The 23,300-nt window shown below is 38.6% G+C and overlaps 3 protein-coding genes across 5 annotated transcripts; 2 read left to right on the plus strand and 1 right to left on the minus strand.

Annotated features, from left to right (window-relative positions):
- Positions 1-34: 34 nt before the first annotated feature.
- On the plus strand, positions 35-8,333 carry LOC117946463 (FXYD domain-containing ion transport regulator 6-like). 2 transcript variants are annotated; one of them, XR_004657036.1, is made up of 9 exons: positions 35-296; positions 2,360-2,419; positions 2,586-2,612; positions 4,015-4,041; positions 4,256-4,279; positions 5,271-5,345; positions 7,670-7,705; positions 7,788-7,962; positions 8,070-8,333. XR_004657036.1 is itself a non-coding variant. In XM_034874626.1 (8 exons), exons 2-7 carry the CDS (start codon positions 2,368-2,370, stop codon positions 7,702-7,704), a joined length of 240 nt encoding a protein of 79 aa, XP_034730517.1. In that variant the 5' UTR covers positions 35-296; positions 2,360-2,367; the 3' UTR covers positions 7,705-7,707; positions 7,797-7,826. The 2 variants fall into 2 exon arrangements, 1 of the variants encoding a protein (XP_034730517.1); XM_034874626.1 differs by lacking the exon at positions 8,070-8,333 and having other exon boundaries at positions 7,670-7,707; positions 7,797-7,826.
- A 617-nt stretch (positions 8,334-8,950) lies between these two features.
- LOC117946462 (FXYD domain-containing ion transport regulator 6-like) lies at positions 8,951-11,747 on the plus strand. Its single transcript, XM_034874625.1, has 5 exons — positions 8,951-9,199; positions 10,058-10,093; positions 10,238-10,312; positions 11,073-11,113; positions 11,201-11,747. The coding sequence occupies exons 1-5, from the start codon at positions 9,187-9,189 to the stop codon at positions 11,345-11,347; spliced, it is 312 nt and encodes a 103-aa protein (XP_034730516.1). The 5' UTR covers positions 8,951-9,186; the 3' UTR covers positions 11,348-11,747.
- Positions 11,708-19,507, minus strand: LOC117946460 (NF-kappa-B inhibitor delta). 2 transcript variants are annotated; one of them, XM_034874624.1, is made up of 12 exons: positions 19,393-19,507; positions 16,538-16,674; positions 16,423-16,453; positions 15,767-15,957; positions 15,484-15,665; positions 14,924-15,032; positions 14,661-14,807; positions 14,519-14,570; positions 14,233-14,390; positions 13,752-13,868; positions 13,466-13,630; positions 11,708-13,358 (listed from the first exon to the last, which is right to left on the minus strand). In XM_034874624.1, exons 1-12 carry the CDS (start codon positions 19,406-19,408, stop codon positions 13,290-13,292), a joined length of 1,374 nt encoding a protein of 457 aa, XP_034730515.1. In that variant the 5' UTR covers positions 19,409-19,507; the 3' UTR covers positions 11,708-13,289. The 2 variants fall into 2 exon arrangements, with proteins under 2 accessions (XP_034730515.1, XP_034730514.1); XM_034874623.1 differs by having other exon boundaries at positions 16,423-16,456.
- Between the last annotated feature and the right edge of the window lie 3,793 nt (positions 19,508-23,300).

Below are 23,300 nucleotides of genomic sequence, written 5' to 3' on the forward strand. Positions count from 1 at the left end.
TCTCTCTCTCTCTCTCTCTCTCTCTCTCTCTCTCTCTCTCTCTCTCTCTCTCTCTCTCATTCCTGAGGCAAGACCGGGAAGACCAAGGACCAGAGCTTAATTTGGTGCAACCGAAGTACTGAAGAATCTCCATTTAATTATTCCGTATTAATCCCTGCTTTTCATTTTGCAAGCTATAGTCTAGTAAGAGAAGATTTTGCACATTATATTCTCTCTCTCCTGGCTGAAGTAGCTACCGAGTGGAAAGCTCACTGGCACTGAGAAAGTCGAATTAGTTTATAGAAGGCTGATACACGGTAAGTTCATTTAAATATCCAAACGTATGCTCTGAAATGAAAGCAGTGCCATGTCGTTGCTGCTAGAAATATTACCTAAAGCAGCTGTAATATGCAGATTAATACTTCCGAAATACATTTCAGTGTCCAGAGGTTTTTTCTCTTGCAGAGATTTTCTTTTTTGTTTTAACCGGAACACAATTTCCAGCTCCAACTTTCAAACAAAGGCATATGAGTCACCTTTTAAAATGCATCAAGTCCCCGCTCATGTTGCTCCCACAAATTTGAATGCACAGGCGTAACATGTGGCTTGTTTTTGTTTCCATGTAACGGTGTAGGCTAGTATTATGTTGATCGCCTCACAGTGTTTTCCATTTTCATTTTTGTTGGCGCTGTGGTGGGCTTTCCTGCCAGAAATGCCACGCCGTCTGAGAAGTTTAATATCGGGTTTTTTCAAACAGAGAAACACTGAAGCCAACAACTTGTGAAAAGTTCTTCAATCTTTATCGCGTTAACTGGCGAGGATAACAACGTGAACTCGATAAGGAGACCGAAAACGGGGTTGTGTTGTCACAATTCTATTTAAGAGTGGGAATGCACTCGTGTAGGTTTGCCTTTACGGGTTAATGTAAGCAACTCCCCCTTTTTTTTATTGCAAACTTTCCATGTTATTCCCAAATAATTATAATACAACATCACAGAGTAGCTACGGTCTAGACCTGCTCGTATATGAAAAGTGCAATGAGATAACTCTTGTTGTGATTTAGCGCTATATAAATAAAATTGAATGGAATAATCCACCGTAATTATCTTTTTAAAGTTCATTCTATTCATACATCGCTCAGAAATCAAACAATATCATTAGATTGGTTCTTGTTGGGCTAACTCACCCTGCATTTGTTTGATTAAACCTGATTGGCAGCCCTTTGTTGTTAATCCTGCTCCCAGGGTTGAAGTGTTCATTTCTCTCCACTCCAGCTCCATGTTAACACCCCCACTCTAGTCATGCATGAATCCCCAGCAGTGCTCTGGGCCAAGGATTGAAAACCCTGGCTCTGCAAACGCAGGCTTTGATCTTCACAATGCAAAACACTATATTCCATGACTTAGTTTTTGTTGTTGTTGTTGTTGCAAGTGTGGAGCTAAAGCTGTGTGTACCTGCATTACATGTTGTTGTGTTGTGTTGTCTTGGGATTATATTGTCATAATGTGGTTTTAACAAAACTGCCACCATGGTCTTCGGTCATTAAATTGTGGCAAGTCTTGCTTCCCAGCAGAAGTGGTCTGGTGGTCGTGGAGTCACATGTGTGTAAGAGAATCTCAAAGAATGTCCTAGATACTAGACAATAAAACAGTTCCAGGAGGCCCGTGCTCCATTTGTAAAGTAGACCAAATATGAAATGCAACACAACACCAGCCTTGCAGTGAACCCCTCAACTGCCAAGCCCCATGTACTGAAATAGACCCTCTTCTCTTACCCAGAGTCAGGCCATATCATTAAGAAACATAGCATACTGTTATGCAGCGTCTAGCCCCTATGGAGCTTGTGTTTCTACCTTGAACGGTCTCATTAAAGGGCCACTAATGACGCGCATTATTCAGATGCACTATGGGAAATGTCCAGTGTTTTTTGGAGCTTGACCTGTACAAAGAGATAAAAGTCAGGATAACTTTAGCTTTGATTTTGACTATTTGTTTTGCTGTAACAATATCATTTTTTAAGATGCATTTTAATGCAAATGAACAAGTTGGTAAATAAAGCATATTCTTTTGTTTTTGATTTCCTAGTGTTACTGGAAAACAGCTAGCCCCCACTAACCGTAACTGGCTGTTTCTAAGAAGTATTAGTGGGGAGTTGCTACAGATTTTCACAACAGGCATCTCTCTGTTCTCAGTGATGCTGTTTGAATTTGCAGAGTTATAAACGGAGTCTGAGTTACAAAGTTTATCTGTAAATCACGTTTTAAAAAGCGACAACCTCTTGTCACCCCAACACATTACCCTCCTAAAACAGCAATTACCCCAAAATGTGTGCACACCATCTATTACTCCTCCTATGTATTATTCTATTTGTTTCTTATCAGCAGGTACGATGGATCTTGTGGTGTTGGTGGCGCTCAGCACCTGGCTGGCTCCTGCACTCGGTGAGCATCCGTTTCACTAAGCGCACAGCTGCTTTACGTTGTTCCCTCTTTGAAACCGACCACCTGTGTAAGCGGGGCATTCTTCAGTTGCTTCCCCCTTTTTGCAGCTTTGGTTGTGTTTTTTAAGTTCCTCCACACTAAATGAGCTGATGTGTCCATGTAACAGGATCAGCATTTGGCAGGGAGTTGGTAGGTAAGTTTCCTGCATTAGAGTGGTAACTGGCAACGCACGGCCATTTGATTGATTGGATATGGTTGCTTGCAATGTTTACTTTGCACAAATGTGTTTTAAAATGTATTGTCTTGTTGTTAGCATTGCAGTGATATTAGTTTCATTATAATTTCCATTTAGAATATTTCCATGTCAGTGTTTTGCTGCGAGAAAAGGCCATGCCATAATAGTGTAAACGTTTTCTTTACACTGCAGCCATTTATTCACACATCTGCCAAGTTTCCCTTTGTTAATGCTGATCCTTGTCTTTGGTTTGTTTCACTGTGCGCCCTGCATGCCATCAGTTGAGCTTGATGTTAAACAGATTTGCCTTTGGCTTTGTTAACCTCTCTTACTTTAAGGCCTGTGACCGTCCAACTTTATTTTCAAAGGATCGTCAGCACTGATATGATCAAATGTGTTTTTTGCTTCATTGAGACTGGCATTAGTATTTCTTTACTGCCTGATAAATTAGGTAAAAGTTAACCCAAGCACTCTTCCTTTACTCTGCAGTAAATGGGATGTGGAGCGTGTAAAATAATATTCAATAAAATTCATCGATCATACTCATTCTTAACAACTCATGTCAGACTTTATTGTATCCTGTCCAGCAAGGACATGATTCCTTTACTGGGTGTCAACTTTTAGCATCAAAACCTATGTTTATGAACCGTTGGAATAGTTGCAATGGGCAACATTACACTTGGAAATAATTAACAGATTATAATTGTACTGTATTCAACATTAGTTGTTGAAGTTCATACATAAGCACCCAACTACTTGGACTGGCTGAAGAAAAATAATGCATTCATGATGTGAAAAAAAGTATTTATGTAACCTCCAATGTGCTACTCCAAGTTTAAATTGTTCTCGCTCCAAACACCAGCGATCATATTAACGATGTCTGCTTTGGGTCTTTATTATGACACAAAGTCAAGCTGTCTCTTTTATTAATCTGGTTGTTTTCTTGATGAGCATTAATTAGAAATTGTGATTTTGTGCTTTACCAAGTACAGTATGCTTTCCAGTGAGATTTAAAAGACTGGAGCATGACATGAATGCAGCCAACATGTGTTTTCACATGGAAAATGTGAAAGCATAGAGGGGTCTGCCCTTTTCTACATGCTTAATGGCAGTCAGATTTAAACAAATTAGGGCAATACAAGAAATACGTAGCTTAGAATAATACAGAGGGTCATTTTGAGTTTGAATTAAACTTTATGTATTGTAATATCTTTACATTTTGGTTTGATTCTAACCTTTTTAGCCATTGTAGAGTGAATTTGCCCCACTACCAGTACTTTTGCCATTTGCTAACATGCCCTTACACCACCAAGTAAGTGTCCTATAAAGACTATTGATTGTTGCTTTTTTTTTTTCACAGCCTCAGTGGCAGATGAAGAGGACAAAGGTGGGTAAAATTTGAACAGTAGTCAAATTAAGATAAGTTGTGCTCATTTTAGCTGGCATATAAATTGGCACTGGCACCAACCCGGCTAATGACTAGATGGATGACTGAGGCCCTGAAAGTGCTGAATAGCTGTCATATCATGAGTGCTCTCTGAAGTGTGTCAGTGGGTAAATCTGCTTCTCATTTGTTTCATCTGTCTCTTTTCTCCTACCAGACTATGACAGTGCTTTTCATTACGGTGAGTGTTTAGCAGATTTATTCAGCCTTTTAATGGCCAAACTTCTCCACAGGAAACATCTGGGAAATTTTCCACTTGTTTTTTCAGAAGGGATGGAAAACTGTCACCCCAAAGGCCAAACTTCTGGAGTAGTCCCACTGCGAATACTTCTAATTCTGTCCACTGGGTTTTAGGTCTGATTCTCAGTCCATCTGAGACATCTAGGAGCATAGAGTGACTACCAATCTGCTTTGATATATTTTATGAGTACAAACCATCAATTTACTGGTTGCTATCTTTCAATTTCCTTTGGCAGTAAGCATTTTTTTATACCTGTATTGGACAAGTCTACCCATAATATATGTACTGTTGAAATACCACTTAAGTAGTGTTTCCTAATTTGAGGGGCACAAGAAAAAGAGGATTTCTTTCACACAAAGTTATGTTTATTTTTGTCTGTTTATCTATTTTGTCTTTTTCTTATGAAAATGTTGACATTTTCATCTCCTCTGGCCTTCCATAGGTTTCAACAACCTTGAGACCAATGTTTACAAGGGCTTTCACGCCTGCTTTCTTTGCTGAAAAAACCTTATTTGATTAATTCCGAAGCAAATTTTTATTGTTGTCAATATGTATTTGCCAATGCTTGCAGATAGTTGCCATCTTGTTAATATACTAGCCAAGGCAATGCTGGATGCATGTAAACAAAGCTGTGATCCTCATTATTAGTAACAACATAAACAGTAAATTATGTTAAAATGCATATAAGCAAGCAGAAGTACTGTATATCAAGCCTTATTTGGGACAGCCGACGCAGAGTTAAAGTCAACCATAGTGTTTATAGTTTTGTTGACTGCAGCTCACAGGAATTTATGGTGTCCCATGACCATTATTTCTGCAGTGCTGCTCTTGAATCAAAATGTGGTAAAATGCCTCTAAAAGCTTTTGTATTGAATCTCAAAACGTACCATTTCCTTCTGCAAGTAATATAAAGTACTTTTATGCATTTCAGATTATGAATCACTGAGAATTGGTGGCCTGGTATTCGCTGTGGTGCTGTTCTTCATGGGCATCGCTCTCATTGTCAGTAAGTGTTTGACCACCTTAAGTACACAGCGGATCTGTATCGGTAAGTGTCGGTGTCGCCACACAGACCCTGTATGTGTGAGTTGACCTCCTGGCTCCCAAAACAAGTAGGCTTCTGTTTCTCCCAGAGGTCTGGAAGGAAGGCACACGGATGCCTCTTGCTCAATCTCAGCACTCAATGTTCTCAAGATTCGTGCATCACAGCAGTTTGCCCTTTATACCTTATCTATTTCGTCACTCAGTGTCTTTCCAGTGTGCCTCCTCACCAGCCAGCACATGCTGTCACTGCCAGTGCTAGTTCTGAAACCACAACCAACCAATACATAATTTATTAGGACCCACACAGTCTAGATCACTATAGATTCCTTACTGCACGTTATGAAGTGGTTGCATTAAAGTAAAAGTATATAAAAACAACAGGATTAAAGTATATTCAAATTTAGAAATTGGCATATCCAAATGTTACCGACTATCAGCTCTAAAATGATTGATAGGTAATTAAATACACAGGTTTAGAGTAGACAAATTGCCATGTGTGTTTACATCTGTAAACTGTTCTCCAATTTAATTTTTAGTGAAACACAAAATAGAGATTTTCCATTTTTAACAAAAAATATTCTTAAACTACACTTTTAAATATACTTACAGGGATACTGATTTGGGAATTTTAAGTTTTCAACAATGCCAACTGGTTGCATGTAATACTGATGAATAATGATAAAAGTAGAACATCTGTTTGACTGAATACTGTAATTCTCCTGAATAATCTACACTTGTGAAAGTGTGACATCAAAAGCCACCAGGGTTTTACAGGCAGTGCATTAAACAGTCCATAAAGAGGGCAAACCGTGGAAGTTTCTTGTTTGACATTTAACAAATTGCATTTAATTTATCATTCAAAGATTTGGTGAGTCAGCAGCCATACTGAACTGCCAGCTGCAGATGTGTCTCAGGGGAGATAGAGAGTCTTATTTATTATGGTTTGTCAGTGGTTACGATCGGTTAAAGCACAGTTAGACAAAATCTATTTTGTTTTTGTTTTTTGCAAATGAAACGGACAGGCAGGCATACTTAACTGCAGCCTGCAGAGTGTGTTTACCCCTGCGACCACCAGCTGCCTTCATCCTGTCATGTTTCTTTATACATCAGTGTACTAGCCTTCCTGGCCTTTAGACCTTGGTGGAAACGCAGACAACAGCTGGCTAGAGGAACATTCTAGTTTCTTCAAAATAGTTTTGAGGACTTGTCAAAACAAGGCTATTGATAGCAATAGGCACCCTTTGGTGCCCCCTAGTGTCAAAGTCAGGGAAATAAGGATGGGTGTTACCTTTCAAGATGCTCACAGCTTTATTCTTAGTCCTGAGAGTATGTAGGTCACTCACTTGGTCTGAGATTTCCCAAATATTTTGCCGGCCAATGGCCACACCAACTATTCCAGCAAGTACACGTCTTCGTCAACACTTCAGCAAGCAATATCGCATTACTGCATTATGGGCACATTCTTAATCAAAGTTTTTAAAACTATTATAGCTTCTGGCTGTAGCTTGTTTTAGAAGATGATAAAGGTACATCACTTAAAGTGGGTTCAGTAGGGTCTTATTATGAAATTCAGATGATCATTTCTACAGTTTTAACAACATTGATCTACATCACACTGCTCACATCTGTAAAAAGCCTGTCAGTGGGCCAAATAGGCTGCTCCACTTCAGATTTCATCCTTCAGTGGAAGACCAAATATGGCATGTCTTCAGAACAACTATTAACTTCAGAACACTATTAATCACATTTTAATTAGATTGCAAGGAAAACAATGAAGAGCAGAATGAAGCCTTGCAGAGCTTCTGTACTAATACTGGACAGATCAGACATGATGGGATGGACACTGTTGAATGGAGATGCTGAATATGTTTTGTCAATGCAGTAAGCAGTGTGCATCTATGAAGTGTATAGGCACACTTAAGTGGGTCTAAAAGACACAAAAGTTAAATGTTAAAACTCTTTCGGAGACTTTCTCCCGATATGAATGCAGCTGACTGGATGGTAGTTCACACACTGGCTTCTGTATTGTGTTGCTGTGATTCAGGTATATGCATAAAGTCTCAGGTTGGTAAACTGCAAGCTTACAAGGCCTACCAAGGCCTGCTGCCCAGATGGGCTTATCGGCACAAACTCAACACTGTAATCATGGACCTATCATGGCTTGGAACAACCTCTTTTCATACTAAAGGGAGGGGGGTTACATTCTTTTTGTAATGTGTCATGTTCCTTTTGTCGCAGCTTTAGACACACATCATTTTTTTCTTTTGTTTTCCCCCTTAAAAACAGCCCGAAAATGTACCTGTTCTAAGAGTGACAAGTAAAGGTAAGTGAAGTTAGGTTAATCAAGCAAGACCTCAAAAGAATTTAGTTTTCTGGAAAATAGATCTAACTGCTAATGTTCCTCAGGTCCAGTGGTCCTGATCTGGAGTCGGTTTCCAGGGGTAAATGTTTTTCTGTCTTCTATAATAAAGAGGGAAGGTTAAATGCCTATCAAGTAAATGTATTGTCATTTTCCGTTTTACATCTCCAACTCTTTCCTCAACTTGGTAGATGCAGACGCAAAGAGCAATGGAGATCTGGTGAGTTTCTTATAAACATCCGTGAGTCAATTTTCTACAAAAGGAAGCTAAAAAATATTTTCCCCCAGAACAAATGAAACTTATCCTCTTCCTCTTTTTTTCCACAGTGCTACTGACTTACCATGTGGTGGCAGCAAATACCATTATCACAGCTGGGGACAATCTTTCCACAAACACCTAAAGCTTCATTCAATTTCATAATGTTACTGTGCTCCTTCTTTTTCTTTTCTTTTTCTTTTTAAATTGTTTTTATCATTAATTACCATTACTAGATAATGTGCCAACTTGATATGGCAATTGTAGTGTGATTCTCATTTGTATTTTTATGACTTTCAGATTGATGCAAAATAAAGAAAACGTTTGAAAAAGTTCCTTCCTCTTTTATGCGTCTTTTCATTTTCTCTGCTGTTAGAAGAAACCCAGCGAGCAGCCCTCTATTATACTGCACTCCTGCTTCTGCTGACGCTGCAGACATTTCAGTTACACATGCAGCAGTAACTCCCTGCAGGGTGAGTGTGAATGATTTATGTGCTGCATTGTGCAGCACTTGGAGAAGGCTGTGTTTAAAAAATAAAATCCCCTTAATTTTACCTATTTCTGTGTTCAGTGCTGTTTTATTAGCCAAATTTCAACCGTAGTGAGCCTGGCAGCCTCTGTGAATGTAAAAGCTGCATGTGCAGGTTATTTTCTCCCTGCTGTTGCAGTAACGGGCTGACTGCACTGCACAAAAGAAAACACATGGGGCAGAAAGTGGTGCATGCAAGAACTGTCTCTATAGGTTTTATAGAATTGCAAACCAAAGCCACAATCACAGACAGATTATAGCAACATCCAAAATGTCTTCATTTATCACACATGTGGTAAACACCCACCACCCCCATCCCACAGACACTCGCACATACTGTAAAGTACCCAGTAGATTGAAGATAGTTTTAATGTCTCAGATGTATTTATCTGTTTACCCTACTATTTACTTTAATTTGGGGCTGTGTATTCCCCATCCTGGCACATTAGTCAGCCTATTGGGAGTACCCTACCACTGTCAATGCAATGTTTCACTGTGGCCACCAGAGGTCCCTTGCTGAGTTTACAGAGAGGATTCTGAAGCAGTTCTGCATGCTTTCCTGTCCAGTTACCCCGGTTCATATCCAACGTTAAACTGCAACCCAGCAACCTGCTACATACCTGGGAGACGGAGCTCTTCTACATCTCTACAGCACAGCCATGGCCACCACAGGTTTGATCTTTTTCTTTTTTTCTTTTATGGGATTTTTAAGGGTGTAACATTCATGAAACGTTTGTGAGCTTTATAAAATGTATGATTTGAGAATGAATGACTTCTTAGGCTATAACGTGATCCTTTTGTGATTTGAATGAATGTAATGAATAGTTTAATTATATCTATATTTATGTAGTTGATGAGCCTGCTGAATTGCTGCTACAGTGCCAAGAGCCAATTTACTGATGCATTGATCAGTGTTTAACATAGGGAGCTTTTCAGTAAATCCCCTACTGGGATACACAAATAAACAATACTAAAGAAGTTTAGCACTTCTTTTTCTTCAACTGGGCAGTCTTTATGGCAGAGAGAAAATGGTTGAAATAAATGCAAACTGCCAGCTCAGCCAGTTGGGAGAGAGGATTCAGCAACATGCAAGGCAATTTGGCACATGCTGTAGCCTTATTTCTGCAAGGCAAATCACTGTGTTGGATAAGAACAGAAATCCTTTCATTCAACATTAAACAGCAGTCATGGCAAGTGACTTTTTAACCTCCACATTCACATTTGAGACACATTTTACCATTCAAGCTCTCTTTTGTCTCTGCTGCTGTGATGAAACTGTAGCCTGCTGCTGGCTTGTAACCCACTTTCTGCATGGTGCATTTTTTTCTGCTGAGTAAAGATGCTGCATTGAGCTTCTCTCTCTGAGGAGTTGTGGAGCCAAGCTTGCAGATCTGGAGAGCTGCAAACCTTGCTCTCCATGATGCTGGACTGGACACAAACACACCTTTATTTAAACATAATGCTGGGACTGGTGCTGCACTCACCACCTATATTCTGTTCTCTCTAACCGACTCAACGTTTTCTTTGCAGAAACAATGTTCACAGACCGAAGTGACTTTGATTATGGTAAGATTTGCATCATCTGCTACTTTCAAAAATCAAAAGCACCATGTTACACATATCAAATGTTATACTACAGTGTGTTCCAAGTTCGTCATAAACTCCAACAGCTGTCTTTGGTTGAGTCCCGTATTGTTCTGTCCCTTGTAGATTATGAGACATTGCGGACCACGGGGGTGGTCCTTGCTGTAGTCATGTTTTTCTCTGGCATTTTAATAGCCCTCAGTAAGTTTAGACTTTGTCTCAAATATTACCTAAATAATAAGGCTTAATCACACATACATAAGCCCATTTGCCTTTGTAACTAATCTGTCATTCCTCAAACAGGTAAAAAATTCACAAAATGTGTAAAATCCTCACCCAAGTAAGAATTGTGCAAGGTTTAGTGGATGATTCGCCTGTGCATGCTGTATGAATTTGACTTGAAGGAGATACCCGACCAGTGTAAAAACACATATTTTCCAGTATTTTACTTTGACTAAAAGTTGAGTTTCCCACAGCTTTTCCTCTCTCTTCCCTGGATGCCTGTTCTCTAAAAAACCCTTCCCTGTTCTGCATACTCAACCCAAAACACATAAAAGGTTTTTCACAGACCTAGTGTGTTAAATCCCCTGTGTCAGTGCTTGCTTTCAAAGTGTATGCATCACACTCCTCATGTATTGGTAGTGAGTGGGCAGTTTATTGATAAATTGATCTGATATGATCTGACCGCATGCCGCTTGTATGGCAAGAGGAGAAGAAAGAATAGAGCTGCTGGTTAAACAGGACAAATATCTGCACATCCGTTACCTCAGAACCCTGTGGCTTCAACTATTTTTTGGACCATGTGACTCTGATAATGGGTACACCTTGATCAATCTACTCCAAGTTGAAGTTGTGGCCACAGTTTTCTAATTGTATTTCATAATCTGGAATCTTGTTGAATAAAAAAAAAAACACAAACTCAAACACAAATGTCTACTAATTTCCTAATTTCTGTTTGCAGTTCCAGCTCATCTGGAAGCCAACTTCCACCAAAGACAGAGGGTTAGTTCACCTTACTGTTCAGGGTCCTTACGTGATGTTGACTTTTTCTCTGCCATTCTCTCTTATTTGTTTTCTTTTCTTTTGCAGTGCCTCCTCAAACTGTATAGAAAAACTTTTATACACTCGAAAGGGAGGAAGGCGATACAGGAGCCACGGCAGAAAATACATACCCAGACACACCAGTTGTATAGCAATCCCTGGCTAATATACTTCTGCCAGCTGGATGAGCAATAAACAGGGTTTTCCAATGCATCCTTACCTGGTTTCTTTAAGTCTCCAAATGTTTTCTGTAGAAATTCTCAAAATAAGGGGGTGAAATATCTATCTACAGATTTCTCAGAATTGTGTGAGTGTTGAAATTAAAATAAAAAAATATAGTAAAACAAATGCTCCCAACCAGGCGATTTGATATGGTACTTTTAATTTAAGAAATGCAACACTTGTTGTATCTCTTCCTTACATGTTACTCCTGTAAAACAATTAACTTAAGAGCATGATGGAATATTTATATACAAAATCTGCAGCTCGAAACAAAGAGTAGCATGCGTTGATCAATCGTAACAATTGTCTTTTGCCTTTATTTGTCTTTATTTCTGTTGATATCTACTTGTTTAGCATGGCAGAGTAATGAAAAGAACCCAAAATAGAATAGGCCAAACATAACATGCTAAAAGAAAATAGCTGGTATCTTGATGAAAATATACAGTAGCCTAATGTATTTTATTTTGAAACTGCTTTGAAAATATTCAAATGAGTGACATATGTATTTGTTTTACTATTCGTCCGTTATTTTGTGTTTAAACCTTATGCAAAGGTATTACAAATGATGTTACTACCTGTAAAGCTGAACATTGAGACCACTGTTTCAAATAAAGGTCTAATCAACAGGATTTTATCAGTGTTTTTAATAATCTTCTTGTTCAAAAATATCCAAAGTGACGTAAATGTTATGTAGATATTAGACAATATTATCATTATGGTGTTTACACATAAGACTGATCTTTCCTTTTTGCTTCACAGAAATTTACAGAGGTGACACACAAGTGAGTAACAGCTCAAATCTTTTTTTATCATTCAAATTACATTCAAACACAACCTCATTTGACCTGTGACTAAGGTAATGGTAGTAAACCTCTATGGAAATAAGGCTTGAAAAATTAAATCTTCATGACACCATCCCTTTCTAGTGGGACAATGTATTTTCCATCCTGCTAATTTCTGTAGCCAAATATAAGTGGGACTGTTCAAATGTGCCCTAAACATCAAAAGATTCAGATGGAACTTTAAATACTGTGTTATTGTACTTTTATTCATGACTCATGACTCAAATGTACAATTAGTCAGACAATTTGTCACCACGCTTATGTAATGTCTCTGTGATAATAACATTCTTTGACACAATCAGTTTCCAATATCAAAATCAAATACATAATAGTTTTAGAAATTCAAGTTTCTTTTTCGACAAAGAAAAATTGTACTTGATGTTACACACATACAGAAAGAAAGTTAAATTATGTGAGCTTCTTATTTTTACACATGCACTCTTAACAAAAGCACACATGTTGACTAAAATCAAACCCATTTCTGTGTATCAACATGATCACTTCATGATGGGGGGTTTTGACAAGAGAGTCACTGGGGTTTCAGGGACACTGTCCTGAAAGTCATTCAAACGATTTCATAGAAATCAACAATAAACTGGGAGTGTAGCCTATTTTTCGGAAAAAGAAACTTATACTCTTTCTTTATATTTAGAGGATTTCATTTCAAAATGTTAAATATCCACTTAACAAAAAATAAATACATAAATTAAATTTGTCAGATCTTTCAAACGTGAGGATTTTTTATAAAACAAAGGCGGATATCACATTTTGGAAGGAAATGCTTCGCCTACACATAAATACTTCAGCCTGTGCGTAAAAAAATAAATAAAGCATGTTTTTACACTGACACTAAATCACAGGTAATTTAAGCTTTATGCATTAAAGCATCATTTGTCTAATCCAATGTGAATTATATCTGGAGATTAATTTGCCAAAGTAGTTTGTTAACAAAATATAGGCCAGAGACTCCCAAAGCAATATAACAGTGAACTGTAAATCCCCTTCTAACAGAGGCAACATCTTATAGACTCATTCCCTCCAAATGGGGATTACAGGTGGGGATTTTCTAATCATTATTGGTCCTGCAAGGACACGATACGTCGGCGAGAGGAAGCACTTCGTTTCTTCAGCATGAGCTTGAGCTAGAAATTGAAACATAAATTAAGATAATAATGAATCACTCTCGATCGAAAACGGAAACAGCCCAACTAAACAGCACACAGATGCATTCAAATGATGGGCAGCTCACCTGCTCTCCCTGGAGGCCGCTCTGCAGCAGGTGCGCTGGCTGGTCGTTCTCCAGGTTGCGGATACTTGGATCAGCTCCTCTGCGCAGCAGCAGCTGCAGGATCTCCTCCTGGTGGGGGTTACCATGGAGACCAGCTGCCATGTGTAAGGCTGTATGACCATGTGCCTATGGCAAAAAGAGAAAGTAGTAAGCTATGTAAACAGTATGTATTTGTAAATGCACATAAACGCACAGACACATGCATATTTCTAATCCATTTGGAATTTTGTGTCCGTGTACAACTCACTTTCAAGTTGACAAAGTCTTTCATGTTCGACAGGGGAATCCTCAGCAGAAAAGTCACCAGATCAATGTTCCCCTCCTTTACTGCCAAGTGCAACACAGTCTTGTTACTTTTGATTTCCTGGAATTAGAGAATTGAACGTGATGTAACACATATCATAATGAAACCACAGGTCAAACTGAGACATTTAACCATCAAACAAGGAAGAGAAAACAAAAGAGAGATTGATGGGGGAATGGCGAGTACTATGACATCACCATGGTTTTTGGGCAACTTGGGCACTTCCACTATGAACTGTATATTGTGACTGAAAGGTCAGGGTTTAACATGTTGGACTGTACCTGATTGCAACCTACAGGATACTAATCTGTCTATTCATTTAATCTATTGTGCATTCATTGTGACACATACAGTATAGTGATCCATGCTTATTACGAGCAAAGCAGCTCACATGACCTTCTAAAAAGGAAGCTCTGTACTGTACCTGGCTGAACAGGGAAGCCCCTGCGCTGAGAAGCATCTGCACACAGGAAAGCTTCTCCGCCGCCTTGGTCTGAAGACCAACATCTGCCAGCCCACTGCTAGACAACGCCTTCATGGAATCACTGTGAGAAATGGCTGCACAGTGCAGAGGAGTCATACCTGAGGCAAAGAAGGAGAGGTTTGAATTAAGTGTCTAATAATGTAAATATTGGTACTTAGTCCTAATTATAATATGCTGTTAACACAACTTCCCAGTCAATTTATCATTTGTAATGAGATTGAGGTACCCTCAAAATTGCGTGCCTCCAAGTTGACAGCCGGCCTGCTGGTCAGAATTGCCTGCAAAAAAGGAAGATGAATCATTGTTATGGTCATCTCATTGTATAGTGATAGTGATGCCAAACTACTTTAGTACTACTGCTGCTTTACCTGCAGAACCACAGGTAAACCATAGTGAGCAGCCAGATGAAGAGCAGTCTGCCCTTTAACATCACATGCATTGATGTCCGCTCCAAAAGACAGCAGATCTTGCACAATCTCCGGCTGGTTTGCTGTCACCGCCACCAGTAGAGCAGTCTGCAAAAGCACATTTAATTCATCATACAACGTTATTTAGAGAAATTATAATCTTGTGCTGATGTTTGTGAAAAAAAAAGTAATTTGCATACTTTGGAAGATGTTTATGGTCATACCTTTCCTCTGTGTTCTTTGGCATCAAGCCCGCCGCCCATTTCCCTCAGCCTCTCTGCAGCAGCAAAGGCACACTCCCTGAGCCCCTTTGCAGTGTAGATATGCAGGATTCTGACCGAACAAGAGCACAGAATGATTTCGTTTTAAATTAGGCTGGAGGATTGTGAAAATCCTCACAATTGATTTTACACTATTCCTTTTCACATTTAAATTAGTCTCTCCATTGTATTAGCATTTCTAATCATCAAGCGTGATCAGCTGACTCATTTACATCTTTCTAGGATTACCAAACTGCACACATAGTACTCACTTGTAGCCTGTGACTGAAAACGAAACTCCTATGGAAGTAAATAAATCATATACTTACATATGCACATTCACACAAGATGGTTGTGTGTGTGTGTGTGTGTGTGTGTGTGTGCGTGCGCGCATGCTTATTGTAATCATGCAATCTTTTTTTATTCTTGTGTTTGTATTGTTTTTCTTGGACCTCTCTGGCAGATATACTGAAACACATACAAATCACATAATCACGCACATGCATTCACTCATAGGAACTCACGTGTCTCCATCTTCATCTTGCCCAATGGCTCTGCTGTAGTCCATCCCGCTGAGCAGCATCCTGGCCTCTTCCAGCTTGGTGGCATCCATCGACGAACCAAAACTCAACTGTGTCGTCTGACTGGGACCCAGAAGGGACCAAGACGAAACCATGCTGGGATCTGTGACTGTCATTGGGCAGTCCTGCTCAGAAGAATCCAGGTCATGAAGGTCAAACCATTATTAAGGTATGATATACATACAACACGTCCATTGAACATGCACAACGAAGGGATTTCTCTTACATATGTCTGAGGCATTGTGTCTCCAAACCCTGGGACCTGCTGTTGCGTGCCATATTCAGATGTCATTGGGAGGCTGTAGGAGGCAGCATAGCCGGGTCCTGGATGACTGGGGTAGTAATTGAGTGTAGACTCTGGTGCTGGGGTCCACTGTTCATAGCTCACTGCCATGTCTGAATAGCTGTTTGATGCGCCTAGAATGGAGAGGACTCAGTCAGTAATACACAGTATATATACACACACACACCTATACTCTTTGTACTCTATACACTTATTACTATTATCACTGCATCATACAATTAGAAGGACAAGTCTGGTGATGTTTTACATTTTTGTTATTGTCAACAAATCCCATGAAAAGACCAAAACCAACAATGTGTTTCCTGCCCTGTCCGTGGCACTCAGGCCCAAGACATAGACATAAATCCCAGTAAGAAACAAACACAAACACAAATTTACATTTGTTAAGACTAAATAACATCGTAAAACGAGGAGTTAATGATGTTAATGTTTTCTGCGATGGATGTGGTGCACTGACAAGTATTTCCAGCAGAAGGATAGAGTGTGTGAAACAATGGGGTGCTAGGGCAACCTATGTCACGCTGTATATCACCAGACTTATTCTTTGAAGCGTTTTTCAGAAGTTGTCCCGCTCTCACCTGTACAGGTAAATGGTTCTGCTGAAGACAACTGCTAGGAGAAAGAAAAAAAGATAAATCATAAACAACATTTGTGATGTTATATTTAGTGAGATGCTGATGTCTGCAGCCTTACTGTGACAGTAGTTGGAGGAGCAGGACTTGTGCTGGCCGTAGAGCAGGAGGGGGTCACAGATGATGTCTCACGCCTTCGCTTCTGCTCCAAGAGTTTCTTCACTGTGGGCAGAGTGCAACACTGCTTCTCTTTTGGCGCTGAAAAAGAATAACTATTTGGTCATATATTTTGTTTACATGTTAAGGGTATTGAAGAGCAAAAGAGTTTGGACTAGAAACACTTAGGGCTGCAGCTAATAACTTTTTCCATTTTCCATGTATTTGGTGATTTCTTTTTTAATTATTGATTAATTCTGTGGTCTATATAATGTAAAAAAAAAATGATAAAAGATTCACAATTTCTTAGAGCCCAAAGTTTATCTTGAAATGTCTTTCTTTTTCCATACAACAGCCAATACCCAAAAGGTATTTATCATTTTTTTAAACAAAAGCTGAAATTTATCATGTTGTTAGCTCTCTCTCACTCTTTGTAGTTAAGAGTCACAAAATATGTATTGTAGAAAATAAACAGAATAGATGGTAATGTAAAGTGTAAGTGTTAGTCCCACTGGAGTATATTAACATGTTACTTTACATCTCATAAAGAAGGGCTTTGCTTTATGAAAGCAGTGAAAGCTTTGATTTTAAGTACTTTTCATTTTTTAAGTAGTTTTAAGAAGAGCTGAATAAATTCTTAGAGTGAGAACATATCGTGTGGATGAATCTGCCTGCTCACTTTCTCCCTGGTGGCTTATTTTTTATGAACATCAAATCCATTATACTATGAATACGTTTTTCCCCTGCTGATAAAATAAGTATCATTTCCATTAAACAGGTGAGAAATAGGAAAAAAGATATTACAAAACAGAATTCTGATGTTTCCAGCTGACACACAGGTTGTTTCCTCAAAAACTGCACCCCACACGTGAAAGATAAAGTGATATTTCCACCCTGTGTGTGGAACCGGAGTACAAAGATAAAGCTTGAGAAACCTCCTCCATTAGGAACACAGATTGTGCGGACGTGCAAAACCAGATTAATCAGAAAACCTTTAGCATGGGATTGCCACTGCCTCATTTTCTATGACATCTTCCTGTCTCGCTCCGTTACGCTAACAGAGAGGCAAACCACATCTTCCTGTCTTTGGTATGTCACAGGCACGTCACCTCCACACGTGTAGTCGCCTTGTGCTTTCTATTGTACCAACATGTCTAGGAGGCAGAGCAAAAGAAGAACAGAGACGTGCTCTTTTTTTATTTTAAGCATGTGAATGTTGACTGCTGTGACGTGCCACACAGGGACAAGACAGCTCTGTTCCCCAGAGCAAATACAAAGAGGGTGTACTTCCAAAAACAAAATATGCAAATTCCACGAGTGAGAGATAAATGTGTGTTGATGGGGTTCTGATTCTAATCGTTAATCGTGTCTTCACTCTTTCTCAAAATCAAACCTGTAACAAAAATGCACTGTGTGTGACCTGCCAGCCCCCACAATATTAAAGGTCATTTTATCAGAACATATGACAGCCGGCAGTACATTTCATTTTCAGGTTCAGAAGGTGTCACTATAGGTTACTTAACCCTGACTCATTTGATCTTTACAATAAAAGGCCACCTTTATTTTTTTTTTTACAGATGATGTAATGCTGCAACCTGTAACTACACAATCTACACTCAGCAGCCACTGCATTAGGTACACTGTACAATCTAATGTGATCCAATACAACAGCTTCTTCCTTTGCAAAGGTAACAATGGTACTGTTATGATTGAAGTATATCTTTAGGTACATGTTTACGTCGTTGTGGTTTGTAGTGGAGTGCACTTTATTGAGAGGTGTTCCTAATAGTTTGCCCACAGTGGCTTAATAGTAGAAACACTTTTCAATATAATGCAATCCAGTACAACAACAACAACCACTGTGACCTCAATAATAAACATAGCTTAGCATAAGCCTAGTAAAAGTGGTAGACAGAATAACACACACACACACACACACACACAAACACACACACACCACTTTGGGCTACTCTGTGCTTTATTCAAATAGGACTTGTGGAAACCCCTGGACATTGAGTCATGTGCGTGGGAGGTTGGGGATTCCAAAGACCTTTCTTATTTGGCCCGCTCGGTACAAAAAGAAAGAAGCCGTGCAGAGCAAAGCCAATTTCCTCATTTTGTGGTTTAACAGAACCCAGTGAGCACGACAAAATATTTACTCACTCAAGCCTGTGTCCGCCAGGGCACAAACAAAGAAAGTTAAGTTGTCACGTCACACAGTTTGCTTGTCTGGCATTAATTAAAAAGGGGAAATGAAAACAAGTGAGCAGGGGTGGGGGTGCATCAGGGTTTCCCCAAATGATGCCCTAACTCTTGGATTCACCAGAATGAATGCTGTCATTCAACAAAAACAAGAGAAAGGTTGATGGTGTCACCCAACCTTCATCAGTAGAGAGGTATTTAATCTAAAATACATACTGCCCTATTGACTAGAAACACAGTCCCATTTGAAAACACAATCACAGTGTACAGTGGATTATTTCTATCAGATTCAGGATCTAAACTCCCCAAAATAGTCAAAACTAATTCTATCAAATGTGTTTGTGGTGAAGGGTTTTGTGTGTAATGTTAAATTTGAATGAGTTTATATTATAATGCTGCCACCAACACCATAACACAATGGTATAAATATTGAAAACAAGTATGTTGTCCAGAAATGCAGTAAGTTAAAAGGAATAGTTGTCACCATTGCTGTCAAACCAATCAACAATAAAGCTACACTCAATAAATAAATAAAAAAACACAAAAAAAACCCACAAATGATAAAACTTGTATTATGCCCATATTTAAACAACAAATTAAAAGCTTACACTTACTCACATTTATCAAAGTGCATGTCAGAAACGTTGCTTTGAAATCTTCAACAGGTCGTCCTCTCGGTCACCAGTCTGTTCAAATCGGGGTGGAGTGATCTGTTATGTTCTGTGATGAAGTGCTTCTCTTATCGCTGTCTGCTTGTACACAGAGCACGTTGTTCCCCATCACCGCCCCCAGCTGCTCCACGCCCTCTAGAGGGGAAGCCACACACTCAGTATCATGCTAAAGTGTAGAGAATGAAATATGAAGTGATAGTAGGCACAATAAACACAAAGGTACAATATGATTAGGGACATTGGTGGAATCAACTTTTCGATTATTTAATTTAAAGTAAGAATTAATATGTGGAAATACTTTTTTTTTTTTTACCCTTGTGATGTCTTCCCTGATGTATCTTTTCTCTGGGTCAAAATCTACGATAAAATCTTTTTTCTTACAGAGGTTTTTAGTTAATTGTTAGTTTATGATGATGCATTAGGTGTAAGTAACATTTTAATGTTAGAACTGGTTCCGGCATTAACAAATTCTAACAAATGAGATATCTGTTTGGTGTTATCTACTACTACTAATAATGTATCATACTTTATAAAATAATCTCAGGTTTAGGTTCATGATTAGTCTAAAAACATTAGTTCAAATTTAGCTTTCAAGTTAATGTAGTGGAGTGAAAAGTGCACTATTTGCCTCTAAGTGAGAAGCCCTAGAAGTGATCAAGTATAGTGCCTCAAAATCAGTAAATCCATAATTCCATCAATTAATCCATATTACGTTCAACGCAATGTTACAATACTGAATGACAAACAATTAATAATTCTTCAATCAAAATCTTCAATATTTTTTTATTAACAAACCACACACAACTGAAACAACATAATAAAATTACAAAATACATACTTTATTTATAAAATGAAAAACCATATCCAATCAGGCTTCCTTTTCTTACCCCAAAAGGAATACAGAGTACATATATCCAATGAAAACTTTGACTTATTCCGTACAAAGTCTTAATTTCATGTTTATTAACTTAGCTTTTTAATCCTGAGTGAAAATATACTTTACTCCTTTATCAACACAAATGTTCCCAATTAAACTAAATATGTTCAGCTTTAGAAAACATCCATAACTTGTTACACTGTATATGAATGAACCTGCCAATCAATATAAGATGAAGAACAGTTTCCACTCCTGTGTTGTGAATTTTGATAGTTGATAGCTACTGTTTTGTTTATTTGGCTTGCAGTTTGTGTGTTTAGTGAAATCTAATTTATTTTCGGTACCCTGTACAGACACAGACCCACAGGAAGCTCTGTGTCACCTAAAAAACACCAACATCCAGACATCATGTTGGAACACAGTGATGACTATTTTTTGACCAAATGACTAAACATTTCAATGTCTATCTGCTCCATAAATAATTTCCAAACAACATGTTTAGAAATATAGTGGCATAAAACATAGAATTTAAAAAAATGAAACAAATTCACAACTTGTCCAAATGTTACATAAAATGCAGCCAAGACTAGGGAATTAAAAAGGTAACTGGAAAGAAAAATGGGTAACCAGATAAGAAATTAGATAAACTATTATGTGAAAGGGTGAAATAGTGTGTTCTGAGACGTTTCTTTCATTTTCTGTAATGAAAATCTTGAAATGTTGATGTGCCTCAGGTCCACAGTTTGTTTCAAAGGTGAAACATGGACATGGGTATCCTATTAACTGGGGTAGCTGAAGACACCTTTTTGTCAAATCTCACAGATGCTTAATTCATCATTCAGATTTTTTAACTTTCTTTGTCATTGAAATTGTTACAAATTGCTTAATCTCAGTACTTGTCATGAAGATCAAATAAATCAAAAAGTGTCATTGTTTAATGACTTTGGGTTTATTTCAATTATTATTATTTTTTAATTTAAAAATGACCCCGGTTGGTTTTACCATGTAAATATAACACAAATGTGTTTACAAACAATTACTGAAAACTAAATGATACCAGAATCAAAAGTTGATAAGCTTTAATACTAATGTAGATTGTGATTGGGAAAAAAATAGCAATGTGTAGGTTATTAAAGAAAAGTACAAACTTAATATACAAATTAACTGTAACTTTGCTAAAATAATGATAATCTGTATTTTTCAGATGACATTAATTATATAACAATGTTTTCAGAGGAAAGACCCTGTGATCTAGTAGAATTACACAAGCATGTAAAAAAAAATCTGGCTCCACCTACAACCTGTAGTGTGATTTTGGGGGGAGGGGGTGTCTAACTGCTTGTCAATTACTGCTCTGGCACAAGTATTGGTTCTCCCTTGTGGGGGGAGGGGCTTAGGAGACCTTGTGGGCTTCAGCAGAGAGGGGGGGAGGGACTAAGAAGTTGAAGACATTCAAATCCTGGATCTTCACAATCCCACCCACAGCACCTTTATACACTGCTACTGGGTAACTGTTTATCTACCCTTGTAAATTTAAAGTTACTCACATTAGTGTAAGACGCGAATCCAAATGTAGTTACAATAGACCACGCCCACTTTGACGAATCAGTACACCATTGTACAGAAAATGTGGCCTCAGGAGTGGCCCTCTATGGTCCTATCTCTTGGTTTGAAGAAAGCAAATGGGCCTTCATGAGACATACATTTTCCGTACTTGTAGCGCCTCCTAGTGGCCAATATTTGCAAAATGTGTTGGTGAGCCTCAGAGTGTCATGCCAAACAGGAATCTATAGTTTCACTTTTAAAATCATTTAATTTGGCAGAGATATGCAAAAGTCTGTGTTTCTATAGTGCCCCCATCTGGACATTTTCAAAGTTGGTCTGTTTGATTTTAGATGAGACTAGACCATGATTATGTAATGAGAAACAAAAGTGTGTGAAGCTTTTTTAGTTTTTTGTTGATGCATGCTGTTCATAGATGCCTCACAGCACCATCTGCTGTCACAAGGTGTCAAGATTAATCTAATCCTTAAAGGCACTGCTGAGCTAAAATGAACACAAATAAGAACCACACAAAGTTAATTGTGTTGTTTGAAAGTCAACTTACCAGGCAAAATACCAGATGAATCCCCTGCAGGATGTTCAAGCTGAATTCAGCCCATCTGAATGCCTAGGTGATGGAATGGAGACATAATATAAAAGCATGAATCCATGTGAGTTTATCACTTCTATTGAAGGAAGAGTCAAGAGTTAGAATTTAGGGATGGCCTTGGCAAGAATACAAAGTCCGGGGTGCTCAGAAAGTTCAGTCAGATGTTTGAAGGGGCTCTTTGGGGTCGGGAATTCAATTAAGTATAGAAAGAAAGGAATTTCAAGGCACTCTTCTGCAAAATTATTTAAAAATTATTTATTTTACTGGCTGTTTCATAATAGAAAATGTAAAAGACATAGGGAGAAGCAACCCATGAGTAGTGGCATGGACAGTCTTCTTCACGGTGTGCTTCCCAAACAACAGTTTAGGGAATTTAGGGATGGCCTTTTTGGAACCTTCATTGTAGGTGTTCTAAGTGATGTCACACTTTTTTCAGGCTACAACATTTTTTGTCAAATACAGCAAACATGTCCTTACTATTCGCTAGCTGCCTGTCCCCTGAACACACTATAAAATATAACGCAGTCTCTGTAGACAGCCCAGGCTCCACAAATGGCAACAAAAACAAACTGTGCCAATCTGCACCACAAAGCATAACAAATAGTGTTCCAGCCAGTAACTGACAAGAAGGATTTGGGGGATGGGGGGTTAGCGCGCGGAAGGGAGGGGGAGGGGACACAATGAAGAGGAGGGAGGGGCCAGCTAGTCTCGTTTTGTTTGAAAGTCAACAAGAAGTGTCATCACCCAACATCGCTTAGAGCACCTTTAACACAGGTGATCGTTTGAGACACAAGGTCTCATACTAACGAGAGACCTGTTTGTGACA

This window comes from Etheostoma cragini, chromosome 6, assembly GCF_013103735.1.
Source record: "Etheostoma cragini isolate CJK2018 chromosome 6, CSU_Ecrag_1.0, whole genome shotgun sequence".
Lineage (NCBI taxonomy): Eukaryota > Metazoa > Chordata > Actinopteri > Perciformes > Percidae > Etheostoma > Etheostoma cragini.

Coding starts and splice junctions, on each gene's coding strand:
- LOC117946463 (XM_034874626.1), top strand. CDS start 2,368: ATGGATCTTGTGGTGTTGGTGGCGCTCAGCACCTGGCTGGCTCCTGCA. Junction 2,420..2,585: donor CTGGCTGGCTCCTGCACTCG/GTGAGCATCCGT, acceptor TCCATGTAACAG/GATCAGCATTTGGCAGGGAG. Junction 2,613..4,014: donor ATTTGGCAGGGAGTTGGTAG/GTAAGTTTCCTG, acceptor TTTTTTTCACAG/CCTCAGTGGCAGATGAAGAG.
- LOC117946462 (XM_034874625.1), top strand. Junction 10,094..10,237: donor CCGAAGTGACTTTGATTATG/GTAAGATTTGCA, acceptor TGTCCCTTGTAG/ATTATGAGACATTGCGGACC. Junction 10,313..11,072: donor TGGCATTTTAATAGCCCTCA/GTAAGTTTAGAC, acceptor TTCTGTTTGCAG/TTCCAGCTCATCTGGAAGCC.
- LOC117946460 (XM_034874623.1), bottom strand. Junction 16,457..16,537: donor CTCCTCCAACTACTGTCACA/GTAAGGCTGCAG, acceptor TCTTTCTCCTAG/CAGTTGTCTTCAGCAGAACC. Junction 14,571..14,660: donor GTTTACCTGTGGTTCTGCAG/GTAAAGCAGCAG, acceptor CCTTTTTTGCAG/GCAATTCTGACCAGCAGGCC.